Source organism: Carettochelys insculpta, chromosome 11 (assembly GCF_033958435.1).
Source record: "Carettochelys insculpta isolate YL-2023 chromosome 11, ASM3395843v1, whole genome shotgun sequence".
NCBI lineage: Eukaryota > Metazoa > Chordata > Testudines > Carettochelyidae > Carettochelys > Carettochelys insculpta.
Genome location: NC_134147.1, coordinates 22098860 through 22120068, shown reverse-complemented (window position 1 = coordinate 22120068; position 21209 = coordinate 22098860). Strand labels below are relative to the sequence as shown.

The 21209-nt window shown below is 40.4% G+C and overlaps 1 protein-coding gene across 1 annotated transcript in view; it reads right to left on the bottom strand.

The window, feature by feature from the left end:
* Positions 1 to 21209, bottom strand: part of CACNA1D (calcium voltage-gated channel subunit alpha1 D) — a 354295-nt gene that overhangs the window by 132403 nt on the left and 200683 nt on the right. The window contains exons 10-12 of the mRNA XM_075006076.1: positions 7146 to 7233; positions 6376 to 6402; positions 135 to 295 (exon numbers count right to left, since the gene is read on the bottom strand). Of these exons, the coding sequence (XP_074862177.1) occupies positions 135 to 295; positions 6376 to 6402; positions 7146 to 7233 (276 nt within the window). The remainder of the gene's footprint in view (positions 1 to 134; positions 296 to 6375; positions 6403 to 7145; positions 7234 to 21209) is intronic.

Here is a 21209-nt window from a genome sequence, read left to right as displayed (position 1 = left end):
TCCACTAATGATTTCTTTAACTGGAGGTATTTAGAGAAAGTAAATTAACTGCCAAACGGCAAACTACAGAAGTAATCAAGACGTGTTTTCAATTTTCTGTAGTCAAAAACAGGGGCAATGGTCTTTGCTTGTACCTTGGATCTGTGTGAGCCAGTCTGGTTGATTGTAATGCTCAGAAGAGATAGTTAATGTGTTCAGAAAGACCAAGACAATAACCAACCAATAAAATGAGACAGACTTTACTGCAGCTCTACATTTTCTTCGATTGAATCGGTTCCAGCGACGCCAGCGTCGACTGAAATTTAGAACAAAAACAAATTAATTATTCCCTTGAAAATATTACAGTGTTTGCATTTAAAGATCTGTGTTGGGTGGGAGATTTGTGAGTGTACATATGAAACCATGAAAGAAAACTGACATGCAGATGTGTGTATGAATACCAAGTGCAGCTAAAAAGATATTTTTGTTCAAATTTAGAGCCCAATAAAAAAAAATTCCCATGTGCCCTTGCGTAAGCCACTTACTCTTCCGATCTTCATTTCTCTATGAAATGAGGCTAAAATTATTTTACCTCACTGGAGTGTTGTGTGGATAGACATATAAAGATTGTGAGGTGCTCGATGCTACAGTAATGAGGGTCATGAGAGAGAAAGAGCCAGAGAAAGTCAGAGACAGAGACAGAGAGAGATGGGGGAGAGACAGAAAGAGGCTGAGGGTAGGGAGGAAGAGAGAGAGAGAGAGCCCTAAAGACACAAAAATGGATTTGGATACTAAATCTGAGTGTCCCATGCCAAATGCCCTAATCCAGAACTCACTTAAGTCAGTGGAAAGATTCCCATGACTACACTGGAAGCTGGAGCTGTTTTCAAAACGGAAAGAGTCTGCATTTAAGGGTGTTGTAATGCATTTTACAACTAAGTTCCTAGGGTGATGCTGTTTCTGACCCTAAACTTTCTATTTTGTTTTGTTTACACTCTCTAATATTTAAATAAATTGCTACAAATAATTATATTAAAAGTATTATTATGTCTGCTGCTCTGGATCAGCAGGTGCCCTACCTAGTATATATAACATTAGAAATGTTCTAATCTGCCTCAGGTGGTAGAACAAACATATAATGGCATCTTCCTAAACATAAATGCATTTGGCAAAATAAATAGTCAAGCAGTATTCTAAGTTCCTTAACTCACCCTAAACTCATGCTTGTGACTATAGGTAAGGATACAAGTTAGTTATGGGTATTTTTAGTGGAAGTCATGGCCAGGTCATGGGCAAGAATAAAAAATGCATGGTCTGTGATCTGCCCATGATTTTTATTATAAATACCCCCTACTAAATCTTGTGGGGAGAGGTCACTTCTGGGGGGGCTCTGCTTTGGAGGGTTCCAGTGGCACCACTTGTAGGCTGCTATGGCTGCCCTGGGACTGCTGCTGGAGGCCATCAAGGAGCGACTTCACCAGTTGCCCCAAGGACACCAGACATGGGATGCCAAGCAGTGGGTGTTCTGACCACCCTAAGTATTGCTGCCTGAGTGGATCCCAGGGCCAGCTGCACCAGCTGATGCTTGCGGCTTCCAGAGTAGTGGTCAGTGTGGCTGCCCCAGGGACCACCTGGGAAGCATCTACTATGGCTGGCTCCAGAGCTGCACTGCCCACTACAGAAGTCATGGTGATCATGGAAAGCCAAAGAATCCATGATTTCTGTGACTTCCATAGCAGACACAGAGCTCTAACTATGGAAATTATTGCTCAGTTACTGATATGAAAAAGTTTCACTGCCTATGAACTAAAACAATCATGTGAAGAAAAATCCCTGCATTGAAAAAACTTGGAAGTGTTTTCAAGAACATTCTTGTCCTGCCAACTGTATTGTGTGTTTAGCCATCATCAGTATGCTCAGAGAATGGATGTGCAAAACCCAACACTTTTTATTCTTAGGGCAAACTTCTGCAGTGCTGAAATCAATGAAAACATGACAGAGCCCCACGAATTTGATCCCTCATAAGAGTTTGGTGGAGGGGTTCACAGACATCTCCAAGCACCTGATCTATGAAGTCAGTGCAAAAGGGTCTCATTCACTTCAGTAGTCAGACACCAATAACAACTCTACTCTACATTTGACTATATATTCAAATTTGCTACTAAAGTTATCCAAAATGTTAACAATTTTTTTAAATTTCCAGATATTTGCAGTAGCAACATCCCACTTTATATGAAATTCTGCAACATTAAAATCATATGAGCAGTGTTAATTCATGGGATTTCTGAGTCAGGTCACAGGGGTGCAAACTGGATGCCCAAACTTCAAAGAGCACTCACTAATCATAAACCCATTAAAACTATTTTCCCATTCCTCAGACCTCTCATCCCAAAAAGTCAGAGAGACTATATGAGCATCTCAGCATTCCCTGAAGGAGAACGCATTCCAGGCAATTATATTTTTAATTGCTGGGGAAGTAAATTCCACCGTTGTCAGCCTTTCACAACAGATCACCTTACAAGAAGCTTTGTTCCATCTGAATGAGAACTTATGCTTAAGTTTTTGTACTGACCACATCTGTGGCAGTTTGTACAGTGAGTGAATCTGTCCAAAAACCGTGTTCCAAACCATTTAGGTTTTTTCTAATGGAAAGTACAAACCTTAAATTCCACCTGGAAGCTGGTAGGCCTATAGTGAATGTCACAAATACATTAATGTAAAATGCTTTTCATATAAATAACCATCTAATAAGCAGGCAGCTGCATTGTGCCTGTAGCAAGGACTCTATGCTATATGCATTACCTTGGCATCTGCACACATGATGAATTTACAGAAAGCTATACAGGAAGATCTGCCTGTCTTTGGCTTCCCTCCTTTCTCATTTTATTCTGGGTAGAATAGGTTGGAACAGTGAGTTTTGCCTTCTGATCTGAAGACATGAATCATGGTCAACCTGATCTCTTCTAGAAGGGACTTCCAGATTAGTGAGCCAGCTGTTGAGAAAGCTACTGATCTTACAATTCTTGAGAGTGACTGTGCCACTGTTCCAAAAGAAGAGTGCTGTTGTGGGAGGTGGTGATTGTGCAGTGGGAGATGGTCCCTCAGAAACAAACCAGCCTCCTGGAGGAGCAAGATGACTGAAAACTTGAATTTGGCTCAGTACTTATCAGGAAACCAAGGAAAGTTGAATACAGAAGCAACGTGTGATTTGTAGCCTCTGATACTGAACAGACAGGCTTCTGTGATTTGAGTTAAATATAGAGAATTGCAGTAGTCATGCCTGAAGATCACAAATATGTAGATTACTGGCTTTAGGTCCAAAATTAAAAAAATGGGGTACAGTCTTTTTTTCTTGACATTCTTAGTTAAAAGGAGAATTTTGCAGTCATGTGTCTTCATGTATCTGACTAGGAGAACAGTTAATTTGCAGATTATGTTAATGATAAAAGGGCAGACAGCATCTGTGGAGCTGAACAGAGCTGAGCAGTTATTCAAAGCAGTTTCTCTTCTCACCAACTGTTGAACTCAGACAGATTTTATGCAAGCTGCATCTGATATAATGGCAGTGCAGAGTTGGGTTCAACATTAGCCCATGCTTCCTCACAACTTCTCCTGCAGTTTTATGAGAAGTAAAAAAGGATGGAAGAGCAGACTGATCACTGTAGGAGTCCACAAGTAAGAGCCCTAGAAGTGGAGGAGCCAGTGGCCATTATGACTTTCTGGAACTCCTAGAGCTCTTTTAGCATGATCCCCGTGCTGAGTTTGTGAAAAGGGAGAGGAACACCCAAGAGCTAACAATATCAAATATTGTGCCAAAGTTCAGCCATATGACAGTATAGCCCTTGCCTGTGGCCAAGAGACTATCATCCTTCAAAGTCATAAGATCTAAATTGTTCCCTGTTTCAGCCTACACCAAGCCTCAGAGGCACCCAGGGACACTCTCAGAACATATGGAGAGATTGACAAATGACTGATGATCTATTCAGTAAGCTTCCTTGGGAATGCCCAGTTGTGGAGAGGTTGGTTGCATCAGTTAGTGGGTCCCTACATACTGGCTGGATTATAGCCATCTTTAGATATGTTGTGGTGTGAACTTTTCCTCCTCAAAAAAAGTGTTTATGTCATTTGGTAGAGGCCTTAAATGCTCATGGCTCTCTTATACCAGAATGGGCGTAGATTAGAGTATGGTGTGGGCTTGCTTCTCCTATGAGGTTTCTAAGATTTTCTGTTCTGCAAATGGGCCAGATTCAGAAAGGGGATATGTTAACAATAATCAGTCTGTTTTGAGAGTATGGTTTCTGAAGTCTCTGGTGGCATCTCAGGTGCAGATATTTCCCTCTGAGTAGTAAACTAAAGTAGGCTTTGCAGGAGTAGATACTGGTTTGCGGAATTAACTGGAAACAAATTCACAATCAAAAATACTTCAGCCAAGCATGATTTAGATTAGAAATTCCTAGAGTGGAAGAAGAGAATAATCTCTTGGCTTTCTTCTTTTTGATTCTGCATTAGCTTCAGCTTTGAGTTTTATGGCATAGTCCCACGTATAGCCCATTCCAGTTATCTAGTCTCAAGATGACACTAGCATCAGTAGGCGTAAAAAAGAAATGGACACAATTTTCTCACAAATGCAGATAAAAAGCATTCTAGGTCCGGCCCAGCTGTTGATTATGCATAAGTAATCTTATTTCTAAGAAAATTCCAAATTGTAAACCTGGTTAATGAATGGCAAGATTTTATCTTGATCAGAGGTAACACACAATCCACTCCAGTTCTTCCAAGTTGCTTTCCATGACGTATCTATGCTACCTCAGTCTACTGGGTGATCCTCAACCCCCTAGCTCTTCAAAAAGCCACAATGTCACACATTAGTTTCACCGCCCTGATTGGGTCAAAAGTAATGGAACACTGAACCTGGGATCACTGGCGTACCGAAATCAATGTCTCTTCATTAACCTGCCAGTGAACAAACATGCACATTGAGCTGAAAGACTGACACAAAGGAACCATGCCACATCTCACATGAAAAGACCTTCAAGGCAGAAGAAAATCATCTAGGACTGCCGTTTGAGATCTCTCATTTAAAAAGGTAGAGGGCCATTCAAAAGCAACATCCCCCCATTGGTGATTACAGGCATATCAGAAAGACATAGCAGTAACAAAGGAGCGGGTAGAGTTAATAGAATTAGCATGGACACATTAGCCACGTGAACTGCTAAAAGCACATCAATGTTGCTACAGATGCAAGCCTGAAATAAATTTTACCATGGATGAGGAAATTGGAGGAGTCCAGCTTCCAGAATTGCTTTGTTAGAACCTTCTCATTATCTTCTTGATTATTTTGGGGAAAATAGCTAGCCTGTAGATTGTTTACAAACTGACTGTTACGAGTTTTTGCAATCTGCGATTCGTTATGTGTGCTGCATGACTAGTCACCTAAATCAGATGGCACTTCATCTGTTCTGTGATTGACCAACCTGGCTTTTGTAATATGAGTCTCTTTTCTGTTTGCAATTTTGTTTGCGACAGGTCAGACCTCTATAATCTGGACTTCCCTCCTCCAGCAACATCTGTGGTCTGGCATCCCTTGGCACTCTTGGGCTGGAGCACTCATGGGGAAAAATCAGGGGCTCCATGCTCAGCAACTCCTCCCCAGCCTTCCCAGTGCTTCTGGACCACCGCCAATAGCTGATTTGCAGCATTCAAGCTCAGGAAAGGAGGGAGCAGAAGGAGCAGGGATGACGGCAATCAGGAGAACAGGCAGAGCAGTGGTGGACCCCTATGGCCAGCAGCAAGAGCAAGAAGTGGAGCCTGCGGGCTGTGGGGATCCACCACCACTCTACCTGTTCATTGGAATACTCTTGCCCCATCCCCAGTCCATCAATACCAGCCCCTCTGCTGCCATTGAAGTGGAGCCCTGCAGCAAACAGCAGTAGAGAGGCCAGCATTGACCTGCCCTGGTATGGCAAATTCCTTGGTTCAAGATCAGTGATGTCCCAAGCATGCCGGACCAGGCAGGTTCAACTTGTATGTGCAATTTCTTAATATATAAGCTGTGCAGAAGAAGAAGAATAAAATAACTTTTTCAATGACTCTGATGGAGCATCCAGTTTCATGACTGTTACTCTTGCTTTTACTTGTTTTCCAATGAGCATTCTTGTGAATAAAAACTCACTTACCCGAGTTTTTGAGAATAAATGACAAAAGAGTTGCAAATACCAGCAAAACTAATTGGGGTGCTTTATTCCCAAGAATGTTCATCAGTCTTCTTCATCTGTATTCCCCAATCTCTTGACAGTAACATTTTTCATCCAATCAAATTCTAATACACAAAAATACAGAATGATGAGTAACCCATTGCTAGAAAAAAGTGAAGGAAAAAGAGAGGAAAATACTGACCTGAACTTGGATTTTGAGATAGTTTGACTAAAAGAAAAGGAAAACACATTTTTAAGAATACATAGAAACAAAATGATTTACATAATCCCTTCTCCTTGGAATGCTGTATCTGGACATCAGAACAGTGTAATTTGTGCACAAATCTGCATACATGCTGTGGTACCATTGGCCTGCGTTCACCACCATGTTTGCAATATTAGGATTTACAAACATATGGATTTTACATGAGAAAGAAAAGAAATTGGCAGAAAAACAGATCTTGGATTTTACATGGCTGTTTCAATGTGCTTTGAGAACTTTCTGAAAAAAATGTTGTTACATGAAGAAAAGTCATTCTCACAATCGTAAGTTACTACTATATTTATATATAGCAACCTAATAATTCTCAATTTTAGCTATTTGTAAAATATGTATACTCTAGATCATCTTTCAATTAATAAAAGACGTTAGTTTCTGCTCTATTTCTTAGGTTATATCTCTTCTTTTCTTGTGCATGCTTCTGAAGCAGTAAAATTAAAAGCTCTGAAACCTTTCCAAATGTAAGGCTCAAATGGATACTTATGAAATATATCCATATTTGTCTTCACAATTTTAGATAAAATTGTGGCTGGATTTTAACATGAATGACTAAAGCTCAAAAAATTAAGTGTCTCACAAACGTTGACTATTTCAAAGCAAATATGTTTCAGTAGACCAAACAGGAAAAAGTGGTTCTTTTTAATCCAAGAATGTTGGAAACACATCTTAATTGGATCTGTATATGTACTTACCATAGACTACCACAGCATGCTGAGCTCTCTCCTTCTCCGCTAACATTCTCAGTGTTCACAGATTCAGTTTCACTGGTGGGCATACTTGCTGTTAGGAGACAAAAGTGTTCAATTTACAGACAAAGCCAGCCAGTTACACATGATTTGCTTTTGTATCTTACTAAAACATCTTTGCTTGCGTAGGGTTACCAAGGCCATGTCTACACTAGCAAATCCCTCTGGAAAAACAGCCCTTCTTGGGACAGAACACACAGAGCATCCACACACACCAGAAATCAAAATAACGCAGCTCCTCTTCCAGAAGCCATCTTCTGCTCCTGGATCAGGGGCAGTTTCTGCACGTCACTTTCCTCTGAAAGTGGCATGCTAATGAACAGCCCGATATATGCTAATGAACAGCCCAAAATATGCTAATGAGTCAAGGATACAAATTCCCAGTGCCTCATTAGCATAAGGTCATGTGATTTGGAGTCCAGAAGACTTTCTTCTGGACTCCAAAACAACGTGTAGAAGCGCATCCCCCAGGGGGATCTTCCAGAAGGAGGACTTCAGGAAACTTTTCAGGAAGAAGGGGCCTCCGGAAGGAGGACTTCCTTCCAGAAGACCCCCGGGGGCCACGCTTCTACATGTTGTTTTGGCGTCTGGAAGAACATCTTCCAGACTCCAAATCATATGACCTTACGCTAATGATGCACTGGGAATTTGTATCCGTGACTCATTAGCATATTTTGGGCTGTTCATTAGCATGCCACTTTCGGAGGAAAGTGGCATGTGTAAAAACAGCCAGGAAGATCACCTTTTTTCCAAGAGATTTGTTTGGTAAAAAGAGTGTGTAGATGCTTCACGGGTCCTTCTCTCGAAAGAGCGGTCCCCATCATGCCAGATTTTTTGATCTCTGGCCCATTCTTTCGAAAAAGCAGAGGTGTGTGGATGCACTCTTTTGAAAGAGCAGATTGCTCTTCTGATTCACTTTTTTGTGTGTAGATGGAAGAGATCTTCCCAAAGAATATCTTTCCGAAGACCACTGTAGTGTAGACATGGCCCAAGAGAAAAATTGCAGAAGGAAGCCATGCAATAGTAGACTTTTTACCAGCCCTCCTCTTTTTGGTAAAAATAAATGCATAGGACTACAGGCTGCATTATAGAAGTGTTTCTTCAACTGTGTTCCAAAGAACACTGGTGTTCTGTAAATGACTCACAGGTGTGCTACGAGCATTTGGAACAGTTGGTCTACATTTTCTGTTATAAAAACAGATACAATGTTACTTTTCCATTGCTATGATACTTGATTAAATTACTTCATTTTGTTTTGGCTTTATATTTCCTGTTTACTTTTTTTTCTGGCCTGACAAAAAAAAATTGGAGAAAATTTTCATAGGTGTTCTGCATAAAATATATTATTGTTTGGCATTCTGTGGTCTATAAAAGGGTAAGCAACACTGCACTAGAGGACATTTCTGTTGCGTCAGCAGTTTCAAACTTCTAGTGAATGTGTACTACAGAGCACGATGAAGAGACATTGCACTTAGAAGCCAGTGTGCAGAAAAGTGAATATGTCTGACCTACTTCTTTTGTGTGATGTGGTTCAGTGTCGTATCTGAGGTTCTTTCAGTGCAATACGAAAAGAAAGAGAATAGTTATATCTCCCCTAACATTCCTTGCAATCTCAGTAAGTGCAATAAAGGTCCTTTCAAACAAAAGAGAAGAGAAGCCATCACACTCTGATCAACCTGTCAAAGTTGAGTGCATTCTATTCTAATTTTCCAAATTAAAAAAAGAAAACATGAAAGGACAAAGCTAGGAAGTAGACAGGAAGGAGAATTGGGAAAAGCATAATGAGTAATACAAAAGATAAGGAGAACTGCCAATGATACAAAAGGGGATCATAAAATTTGTTTCACATCAATGATTTGCTATACACATGGTAAAATCACTACTGAAGAACTAGCAACTGTAATTAATGGTTTAGTAGACAAAAACTGCGAGATTGGTCACCCCCACTGATCCTCAACTCAACAGAGGCATAAGGGCATACCCTCATGCTGTAAAAGGAGTTAGGGAAGCAGGAACAAGCATAATTATTAGCAGTTCCTTGACCTGAATATTATTTCCTTGGCTGCACTTGTCAGTGTGAAAAGAAAACTTTAGCACACAGACCACAAAGGGTTACCCTTGCCCATTTATGAAGTGTGGATGTCATAAGCAGGAAAACCAGAGTGAGGATAAAATTAGATTTTAAGTTACTGGGGAGTAGCAAGGACAACTGCCAATTAGACTTTTGCTTTTAGTATCTTAGCAACTGTTGCTGGGACGATATCTGTGTCCAAGGTTTTCTTACCAAACTGAAAACTTTTTTTATACCATTGTTTATGTGACTTTTTGGTTTTTCATTACAGTTTCTCGAATGACAGTCCTGAGAACGGAAGGGCTAAATTTCCATTAATACCTAGGCTATGTCTAGACTAAAGGGATTTGTCAGTAGAAGTCTTATGTTGGAAAATATCTTCCAACAAAACTTCTGTTGACAGATCGTGGACAGACTTCCAAGAGGATCGAAAAAGCAATCTGGTCTGTCAACAGAGAGTGGCCAGACTTCCCAGCCTCTCTATTAGCAAACTGTTCACCTGGAAGCACAGCAGACAGGGTTGCTTGGTGTCCTGGAGACGTCTTCAGTTGACAGAAGGCTCCCTCCCCCGTCCCGGGACCGTCCAGACTGGCATTTTGTCAACAGATCTCTGCTGATAGTGGCATTCTTCCTCGTGGTGACCAGGGTATGGCTGTCAATAGAAGAGCTGCATTCTGTTGACTTACTGTCGACAGAATGTGCTTTGGAATCTGGATGCGCTGCAATTTTGTTTGCAAAACAGCCGTTTTGCCGACAAAACTCTCTGGTCTAGACATAACCTAAGGCTCCTTTCCACGACTCTTGCATTTTAAAGAACCTGGTTAGTGAGTGTAAATTACATGTACCGCAGTGTCATTAAGAACTATGCCCTCTCGCATTTATTGCCCAAAGGTCAGATATAGAATAGGCAACACAAGATTCTCCACGCTGATCTTCCAAATTGCATCAAAGCTGATTGAGAGAGACCACCTCTAGGTGGAAAGGGGTAGTTCAGTTAGCAAACCCAGTTGATTCTGAACTTGATGGTTGGACCACCAACACTACGTTAGCCAGATTTTCAGCTAATGTTTGCAACAGTTAGACATCTGGCACTACAAATATATCAGAGCATGAAATTTTACACCTCAGTGTCACATTATGGAGACAAGAAACACGATTTAAAATGCTCATGCAATTGTTTAAACAAAAGAAGACAATCAAGTCAGTAAACACTACAAAATATATTTTCAGTTATTATAAGATTCCTTTGTTTCAGACAGTTCTTTTAAAATCATGTAAGCAACTTCCTTATACTGAATTTAGATCACACCTGAGTCAAATTTAGGGGTCAGCAACCTTTCCAAGGAAAAATGACATAATTTGATCTTTTGGCCTCTATAGAAAATCCAAGTGCTGGCGATATGTTTTAAAGTCACTAGCAGGCCGACTTAAAACAGCTTCACTAATAAATCAGTGAAGATTAATAGCTTTACCGTTTGCTGAGGCAGATGGCACACAGAAGTGGGGCTGGCATGGGCTGAGGGCAAGTGAGCTGAGTGGGAGGAACCGGGCAAACCTGGGGAAGCAAGACCTCCAAACACATCACTGGAATTAATTGCCTGCCTGAAGGGTAGGAGCAGAAATTGGCGAGGTAGCAAGACAGGGCAGAAATTGAAAGCAAGAGGGCTCGGACCCAATCCCAGACAGTGGGAAGAGGTAGGAGCAGATGGACTAAAAAAACCCTGCCCCAGGGCAGATGGCAAGGGGGGACAGAGGGGCTCTATCCCCGTCCCTGGGGCAGGGGGGCAGATAGCAGAGGTGGGGGCTGGAGGAGTCAGTCCATTTCCCCATAGGAGAGGAGGGCTGATGGTGGAAGGAGGGGTGGCACTTGCAGCAGGGCTTTGTTCCTGCCCCACCTTTGGCCTGAAGGACCCAGCCCAGTGCTCCTGGCAGCTCTGCACCATTCTGTACCTGCAGCCTGGCCCTTCTGCCCCACCCATCTGCTAGCTAGCTCACAGGGGGTGGGGCTCACACATCCTCACCTTCCCATGGTGGCTCTGCTCGCTGTAGTGTGCACCTGTGGGAACAAAGCAGCACCCTCTGCACCCTGGATGCTTGGGGGAGGAGGGGCAAGGCTGAGCTCCTGCCTCATGTCCTGATGGAAACTGGTTTGCATGCCACTCTTGGCACTCATGCTAGAGATTGCTGACCCCTGGTCTAGTTAGTACATGTGCATCACTGATGATATTATGTGTTTTTTTAATAAAAGAGACAAAATATTTTAAAAATCAACAATTTTGTGAGTCTTGTATGCAAATTATAGCTACAATTGCAAAAAAGTTCAAAAGGGATTATTTTAATGTTGAACAATAACTCACAACCAGTCACCACTTCCCTCAGTAGAATGGATTAATGGATAGATTGGGTAAATCCCAGCTGTATAGGTTAATAATTTTTAAAAGGCTTAAGAAAAACTGTTTTGATAAGCTTACTTAGGTTGCTATCTTATGACTACAGTTTAAACAGCTGCCAAGTTTCCTCCCTTTGGTAAATGGTGCCATATAATTTTGCAAGCAGAAAAATCAACATTTTAGACATAGAGAAAAAAGAAAAAATATAGTTAATCTTTTATAACAGAAATTGGTATTATTGAACTACACTTGAAACAAAACTGAAAAACCAATGAACATACCAACAGTAATGAAACATTAAAATATTTTGGAAAGAATTGTGTGAGTCTTTACTACACAGTTTGGTTATTGCATGAATGAAAAAGCAGACCTTGGGACTTCTATTGATGAATATTGTGAATTAATATGGGGACTTGGTGGGAATATTCTGTAGCTGAGCACAGAAATAGCTGTCCACATCTATGTAGAGCAACTTCAAACTATAAAGGCACAGAGGACAAGCTGTATACACAATCCAAATAACTTTGTTTGGAACTAACTATTCAGATTACCCACAAGAGCAATATCTGAGTGGATTTCTGTCCATTACAATAATAATCTCTTCACATGTCAAAGTAAGATAGGGAAAATAGATTTGAATTAATGTGTAAGATACAGAAAGTATTTTAAACTGGGAAAATGTTTATTAACAGTGCTCTTAAAAATATAAAGGCATCAAGTCCTTACTTCAAGAAAGCAATTAAGTATATATTTAAATACATTCCCATTTGGGAAGCGCTGATTCAGCTGCTTACACGTGCTTCCTGAATAAGAATGTTTCAAGGAGGAAGGAAGGCCTAAATGTCACCACATCATTGCAGAAGTGTTGCTTTAAGACACCGGAAATGCAGAAGTACTCCAATGTACTATGGTTTGTGGCAGCTGCTAAGGTAACTGGTGGATTGTGGAATTTTTTTTCTTCTGTATAGCAGAATAGCCTGTTATATTTAAACGACATAATTCTTGGATACATTAATTCTCCTGTTAGCTTTCTTGTTCATAATTCTTCTGATATTTTTGCAGGGATATATTTTTTCTCCATATTCATTCAGGATCCCTTTCTCTTCCCTCCCTAACTCTTTTATGGGTAATGTTGAGCCCGATCCTGCAAAACTGCCCTCAGTGAGAATTGCACTCCTTATTTCAAAGGGAGGAAGATCAGCTTCTAGGGACAAAGTTTCCTGTCAGTGGAGTTATTCTGCATTTCTCTGGCACAGCAGAGTAGAATCTGGCCCTCTCTCTTCTGTTGGAATTCTGCAGCCTTTTTGTTTGCTTGCCCAAAACTAGGAACAGCTTCTTTGCACACAAGGGGAAAAATGATTTTTCAAATGCCCAATCTTGCAACTCCGATTCACTTGAATAATCAGAGAGTATGAGAACCAATTCATAGAAATGAATGCATCCTTTAGCTAACACAGTACCTTAACCCCCTCCCACATACACTAGAGTAAAGCAGGAATGACTCCAGTGAGATCAGTGGAGCTGTAATTGTATAAAATAAATGTTAAGTGGAAGGGGAATTAACTCCACTGTTTCCAGGCTGTAGTACAGTTTGAAACTCTCTAGTCCAGCACCCTTGGGACCTTGTGGCTGTGGCCACACTTGGCCAAAACTTCGAAATGGCCAAATCAAAGAATACTAATGAAGTGCTGAATTGAATATTCAGTGCCTCATTAGCATTAGCATGCTGCCAGCTGCAGTGCTTCAAAAGTGCTGCTTTCAAACACACGCAACTCAGTGCGGCTACACAAGGGTGGTTTTCGAAATGACCCTGCACATTTGGAAATCCCCTTATTCCTCTCAGCTGAGGGGATTTCAAAATGTTCAAGGTCCTTTAGAAAAGGACCCCCATGTAGCCACATGCGCTCAAAAGCAGCACTTTTGAATCACTGCAGCCAGCAGCATGCTAATGCCAATGAGGCGCTGAATATTCAATACAGAGCCTGATTAATATTCTTCAATTTGGCCATTAGCATGGCCATTTCGAAGTTTTGGCCAAGTGTGGCCACAGCTTATCAGTGCTGAACAAGAGAATTTGCCGAACCATGGGAGGTTAATATTGCCTAGCACACTACCAACACTTCCACTGCTTACTAGGCTCTTAGAAGACACTGAGGGGAAAATTACAGCCAAATAATAGCACATATCACTGAGAGCCAGGACTGGTGGCTGGAAACAAACTTTATGGGACTGTGGGAAACTTGATCACACCCACGATAAATGGCTGTCCAGCTAATGAAAATCATGCTAGACTCCAGATGTTGCCAGACAACAGAGCACCGGACTAGAGAGATTCAACCTGTATACATACATCCTACAGAAATGGGAAGGTCAGGTCTACCGGTCATCCTCTAGTTAGGAAATATCAAATGGAAGCTTTCTGCTACTATCCAGTTTCTTGCGAAGTATCACTCAGTGACAGGGTGCATTTATTTATTTTAAATAAGTATCAGAATGTTTATAAAACAGAAGAAGTATAATAATAATGTAATTTTTTGGCAAGCCTTGAATTCAATTCTAGCAAGATTTTATTGCTGATCAAAAGTTTTACCCCACTTTTCCTGAATATAGCTGCTTTAAGACAAACAAAGATTTCAGGTAAAACTGTAGTCCCTGTTGAAGTTATTAGGAGTTTCGCCATTGACTACAGTTAGGACAGGATTTCATTTCTGTTTCTAAAAGGGTCATAATACTATTTCAGTTTGTGACTTTGTAGATGAAGTGTGAGGAAAAAGTATGGGAAGCAATGACATAATAATAGACAGTATAGGGGAAATTAGGGATCCAGTCTGTACTTAACTCTAACTATAACTCTAACTATAAACCAACTGTGAATGACATTATGGAGGGACGTAGCTTTGAGAGTGATGGCAGAATGTCTTTGAATTCCAAGCACAGCTCAGCAGTCACATTCCTGGAGCACACCCACTCTAGCTAATCCAGGCTGAGAGTGGTGTCTGCATTGAAAAGGCTGAGATATACGACCACAGCCTTTTACGGAGAAGGAGTTTATGGGGAGGAAATAACAATGTGTGGGATGAATCAGAGGGAAATCTTATGACCTTAAAGAGACCAGTCTTCTGTTAGACCTCAGCTGTGCTAAGTGAGAGATGTTTTTCCTCCATGGAATACACTTTATAAGAAACTGGATACTGCAGAAAGCCTCCATTTGGTAACTCACTATGTTTCCTCTAATCTTGTCCATTCACATGCACATTTTTTCATCCATGCATGGATTCATTTTTGTGCACCGAGGCACGTGCAAATGTGCAACACCAATAGAAACAAAACCTAGCTGTGGGTCCTCTGTTAATCAACTGGGTGGCAAATGAATCTCTCCAAAGTGGCTGTACAAAGGAACAGCTTATAGGGAACACTGCTTACAACCAACTATATCTCCAGGGAGGCTGGGTGGACTTGACATTCTATCCATTGAGAAGAAAGTAGCATCAAACCTGTATTACCATGATCTAAGCACTGAGTGTGCTACAGAGAAATCCAGGAAGATGGATTGTAGCATGTAAGTGGTATGACACTAATCTGATCAGTGAGGTTTTTTAATTATATGCACTTAATTATAATTATAAAAAAGAGCTACACTGTAACATTATAGTTATAGATCTAGGCATCATTAATATGTAAGCTGTAGCCTTGAAGTTCACTGTAACCAGATTTCACCTGTATAAAATGATAAGAGGCTGCCTCATACAGTGGACTTGCCCCAGACCCTGCAGTCTCCTAGGGACAGCCCTGAATCTGGGTTTGACCAGGGACTGGGAATGGATGTCTCTCTACAAAAGCAATTTTCCCTCTCGTTATTCACACCTCGTCAGCTGTTTGGAGTAGGCTACATACACGCTGACTGAACTGGCCTAGTTAGTAGTGGTCCTCCACTTGATAAGGTAACTCCCTTCTTTTCATGGGCTAGTATATTTATGCCTGCATTTGTAATTTCAACTCCATGCACCTCACAGAATGAGTCTTTGCCCACAGACGTTTATCACCAAATAAATCTGTCGGTCTTTAAGGTACCACAGGACTCGTTGTTTTTGAGGATACAGGCTAACACACTTACCCCTCTGATACATGCAACGGTTGATATTTTCCAAAGATATAGTATTTAGGTCAAATATATTGCCAAATTCTTAGTTGTTATTCATCTGAAATGATTGTGCCTTTCCAGAGCAAAGCTAGCTGATCCAATAATTATGTTATATGTGGATTTGCAACGACATGTCCCTTATTAATATCATTGTGGCATGAACAAGTTAATATTTCTGCTATTTTCTTAAAATACACTGCTGAATTTTTTAAGCCAAGTTTATTTTTTTTGACAGACACATATCTATGTGCTTATCTGCCCTCATCTGGGAAGTGCATGAACTTTCTAAAGGTTGACATTTTAAAGACTAAGGGGCAAAATGATTAAGGGGCAAGTTAAAGAGTTTATCACTGAAAATTTCCCCAGCATACTTAAACTGTAATATTGTATTTTAGGTCATTTCTACAGGAAATCTTCAATAAACCAATCATCAGCTCATCCAAAGAATTGACCAGAACTGCTATTCAACTCACATAACATGGAATTTCTGGAGCAGTTTCAGTTTGCTTTTTTTTTTTTTTAAATCTAGGAAATTACATAAGTGCACATTAAAAGAATATTATAGTTACAAAATCAAGCACTCCAAAGTTAGGAAATGCTAGAATTAAGGTTGCCTGTGCAGCCTTAATTTGGCATCCTAGCATATATGCATTATGGTACACCCTTTAATTATACAATTACATAATTTTATGAAACACTAGCTCCTTGCCTTATTTGTTGCAGAGGTCGGAAGGTATGCGGGCAAAGAATGGGGGCACTATGCACTCTGACACTGAAGCCTCTCAGTGTTTGTGATTCTAAGGCCGTGTCTACTCTAGCCCCAAAGTTCGAAATGGCCAGGCAAATGGCCATTTCAAAATTTACTAATGAAGCCCTGAAATGCATATTTAGCACTTCATTAGCATGCGGGCGGCCGCGGTGCTTCGAAATTGACGTGGCTCACCGCCGTGCGGCTCATCCCGACGGGGCTTCTTTTCGAAAGGACCCCGCCTACTTCGAAGTCCCCTTATTCCTATCTGCTCATGGGAATAAGGGGACTTCGAAGTAGGCAGGGTCCTTTCGAAAAGGAGCCCCGTTGGGACAAGCCGCGCGGCGGTGAGCCGCGTCAATTTCGAAGCGCCGCGGCCGCCCGCATGCTAATGAAGTGCTGAATACGCATTTCAGAGGTTCTTTAGTAAACTTCGAAATGGCCATTTGCGTGGCCATTTCGAAGTCTGGGGCTAGTGTAGACATAGCCTAAGTGGAAAAAGAAGATCTATGTCTCACTATATCTATGGGACTTGTTTATTGCCTACAGAGCTAGAACTTGTCTACACTAACAGGCTATAAATTCCAGAGCACACTAGTGTGTTGTACACAAACTGGCTTGTATGGACCCTGCTGGCATGCTATAAAAGTTCCCTGTTTGATGTTGATGTAATCCTCTTTCTAACAAAACTACAGTCACTCAGGCTAGGGAATTTTTAGTGCATGTCAGCCAGGCATCCACAGGCCAACCTGTGCACAACACTCTGGTGTGCGTTAGAATTTATAACCCCTATAGTGCAGACCCATGGTATTCAACACACTAGCTAAACACACATTGGCTCTTTGGCCAATGGAGTGTGGCTAGTTGGCCTGAATAATAAATATATTTTCAGAATAATGCGGCTAGTTTGCAACAGCAGAAGCCACTCTAGTACCTCCTGCTTCAGAACTGGTTGCAAACCATAGGTGTAGACCAATGCACCATGTAGAGAAATTCTTAATTTTGATCCTGTCAGCATTAATTCCCACAGGTTCTCATACTCTGCTGGCCACCACTTAGAAGGTCAGGTGGGAGGCTTTGGTTGCCTGGCCCTGGGTGGCAACAGTGTAAATGCATCAGCTTTCCATGCAGCTGTTCCAAATTCAGTAGGCCTCCACAGATTATTTGAGATCTAAGGGATTACCACCTACATTTTGGGGATCTTATATACCCAGTAAAACAGATGGAAAATATAATTTATCTAGGACCATCTGAGGGAAAAGGTCAAATCTTGCAGTCCTGAAATTTTTCCACAGAGGTGGCAGATCTTGAAGAAAGATACATGACTGGAAGAGAATGGCTTAGAGTGGGATTTTTAAGTGTTTAATGGCAGCCTGAGATCCCACTGAAGTCCATAATAAAATTCCCATTGACATATACAGGAACAGTTAGGTCAATGCTGATTGTTTTTGAAAATCCAGCCCTCAGAGTGAAAGGCCCCAGTCCAACAGCCCTTTCTTAGACATGAATAGTCTCAATGGGTTAGAGGTTCACTTCTAGTATATGTGAAAAACTACTGAAGTCTTGTAGCATGTTTCTAAAAAGGTAATTCCAAATAATAAAAATGATCCAAAAGTAGATTGAATAGTATAGTAAAAATAATTTCAAACTGAATCAATATGACCCTTTCAAACCTCTAGTAAGAATTTTCCTAAAATGTTTTACATATGTTTTATTTAATTAGCATATATACTAATTAATACAGGTTGAACCTCTCTTGTCTGGCACCCTTGGGACCTGACCAGTGCTGAATGAGATAATTTGCTGGACTATGGGAGGTCAATATAGTCTAGCACATTAACAACACTTCCACCACTTACAGGACTCTTAGGAGGCATTTAAGAGTAAATTACAGCTAAATAACAGCAAAGAATGCTGAGTGCCAGGACTGGTGGCTGGAAAAAAACTTTATGGGACCACGGGAAACTTAGCCACACCCAGGATAAGTGGTCATCCTGCTAACTAAAATCATGCTGGATTACGGATGTTGCTAGACTAGAGAGTTTCGAATTAGAGATGTCCAACCTGTAGTATATTATCTAACATCAGAATAAATTACTTGAATTTTACATTTGGTTATTGTTCTAGTATTTTGCTTATGTCTCGTGTGTTCTCTCAATTTACAGATTTCTGTTTGGATTGATATTTTTTCATATTATGGCTCAAATTTGTCAACTGCACTTGAAATCTTAGCAGCTATTTAAAAAGTGATTGCCTCATCTCGGCAAGTAAGCAATTGCACCAATAATTCTGTTCTCTGCAGAATTAAAACTAGCTCTTCCCAATTGCTATCATTGTGATTTTGACGAATTGCTATATTTGCCATTCTATAAAGCATGTAGACTGGAAATTAACTACTATATTCTAAAAGTATTTGCTATTGGAAAAAAAATTAACAGGATTAAAGGAAAAAAGTACACAGAATAAGAGCATTATATTCAGTTTGGTACATCAAGAGGGAGGGAAACAACAACCTAAACACTATATCTGTACAGTCTACAGTTCTAAAATATGCTGTTCTAATCTTACACTATAATCAGTTATGCAGTTTCTGAAATGCTTTGGTAGGTTCTTTCATAGCTGAATTTAAAAGATGCTTTTATATCTGGCTCACCTGCCTTTTGAAGAGGTAAGCCTACGCTTCAACTAGAACACTCTCAAACAAAGGAACGCTTCAGTGGAAATGTAAATGGATAAAAATAAGGCTTTAGAAAGTTAGAGCACTGCAAGCACCAATCTGTTTGAAGCATGCATTTGAAACAGCAGATCATTTCCATGCATGATGTATGTCTGCATGCAAAATCTGTTTATTTCTATATTTTAAAAAGGTAAATATTTTTCCAAGAACCATCTCATCAAATATATTAAAAGAACGCTCAACAGCAATACAGAACACATTTTACCATGTTTATTGGAAGAACTGCTAAAGCAGCTAAATCTGCCTTTCTTCTTTGCCATTAAGTCGTCCAATGTAACCCCTTCGTGTTAAGCATATGTAATCCCATCATTTACACAGTAGATGGCAGTGGTTGCAATACAAAAATAAAAATGTTTCCACATATACAATACAGGCAATATTAGACAAAACACAGAATGAAATTACCAGCAGCATAACTAAATACACCCTAAAACCATTCACTGCTTACACTGATTTCTATATTTTGGACCAGATTTTAGTCCCTTTGAGGTCAATGGGAGTTTTTTCACAGAATTGAAGTCATGAGATTTGGTGTATCATTAAAACAATATATTCTGGAGTATTTTAGCAATTTATTTCCATCTTAATAGTTAGAATGTGTGTCTGTTCAACATTAGCTAACACTCACTGATTTATTGCAAAAATCTTTACAGAATTACAGAGGGTACCATATAAAATATTTACTTAATTGAAGACAGAGGCACAGGTTAAAATTTCAAAAATGATGAAGTGGCTTAGGAGCCTAAATCCCACTTTAAAGTAAGTAGGTCGCTTAAAAGCCTCCTCCTTCTCCTCCACTCATTTGGGCTTCAAAGTGACTTAGGCACTTTTGAGTATTTTATCCACTCTTCAATTCTGCTGTTATTGGAGAACTGAATCCCTTATTCTAAATGTGCAGGGATCTGACAAACTTGAGTGATCATGAATATTCTATGTCGAAAGGGGGCACAAATGGAACTTGGAGGTCTACAGTTACATTTTACACTAGAGAACCCATTCTGGAAATTACTAATTTGTAGGAGTATATTGGAAGGTGACTAAATTTATCTCACAAGCCTTCACAGACCTTTCCTGCAAGCTCGTTATGCTGGTACTAGTTATTTCAACTTTCCTAAGCCTCCATACCCGAAATTCAACTTCATAATGCAGACAAGAGTGCTTCTTTCTTCACTGAAGGCATCTGCTGAATATCTAAATAGAAATCTTGCCTCCTTTTGTGCAGACCTTCACATGTATTATGAAATGAAGCAGAGCCCCTTCTGATAATCTTTGATTATCAAATGAAAGTAGATGGGGCCTCTTTTCAGCCCTTATTCCTTCCTCACAAGTTGCCACAGATCATGTAAAAATGATATTAAACTCCACTTCTTAAAACACATTTGCATAAACAGGCTAAGAGATTGCCCACTGAGTGCAAATTTTTATTTAGCATACAGAAGCGGGCTAGCTTGCTGCCGATACAACACTGGCAGATCATTAGTTTATTGTATAACAAAAAAACAAGGCATCTTTGCACAGCACATTATAAAACCTTTATGACTCAGTTGAAATAAAAAGCATTTTGCTTAGCATCCTGGAGGACACAACTACAATCCAGAGACCTTCTTAGATTCTTACATGTGCTTTGTTTATTTTATGGGGTGAAACAAACTTAAAGCCTGTACCTCTGCCTGCAGGAGCATCGCCCATACCTCAGCTGCAAGTGAGGAGCCTACTGGTGTTTTCATTGTCCAATTTTTTATTTCATTTCTAAACATTTTTCCTGCCTGCTATCCAAGCAAATCTCTGGTGGTGCTATAGCTCCAGAGGGAATAGCTGAAGAGTCATGAAGGATAAAAGTGGCTTTACACTCCCTGTGCACTCCCTGATTCCCAAACCTGGTGAAGGGCAGTTTTAGGATTCCTCTAAGTTACATCTGGCTGC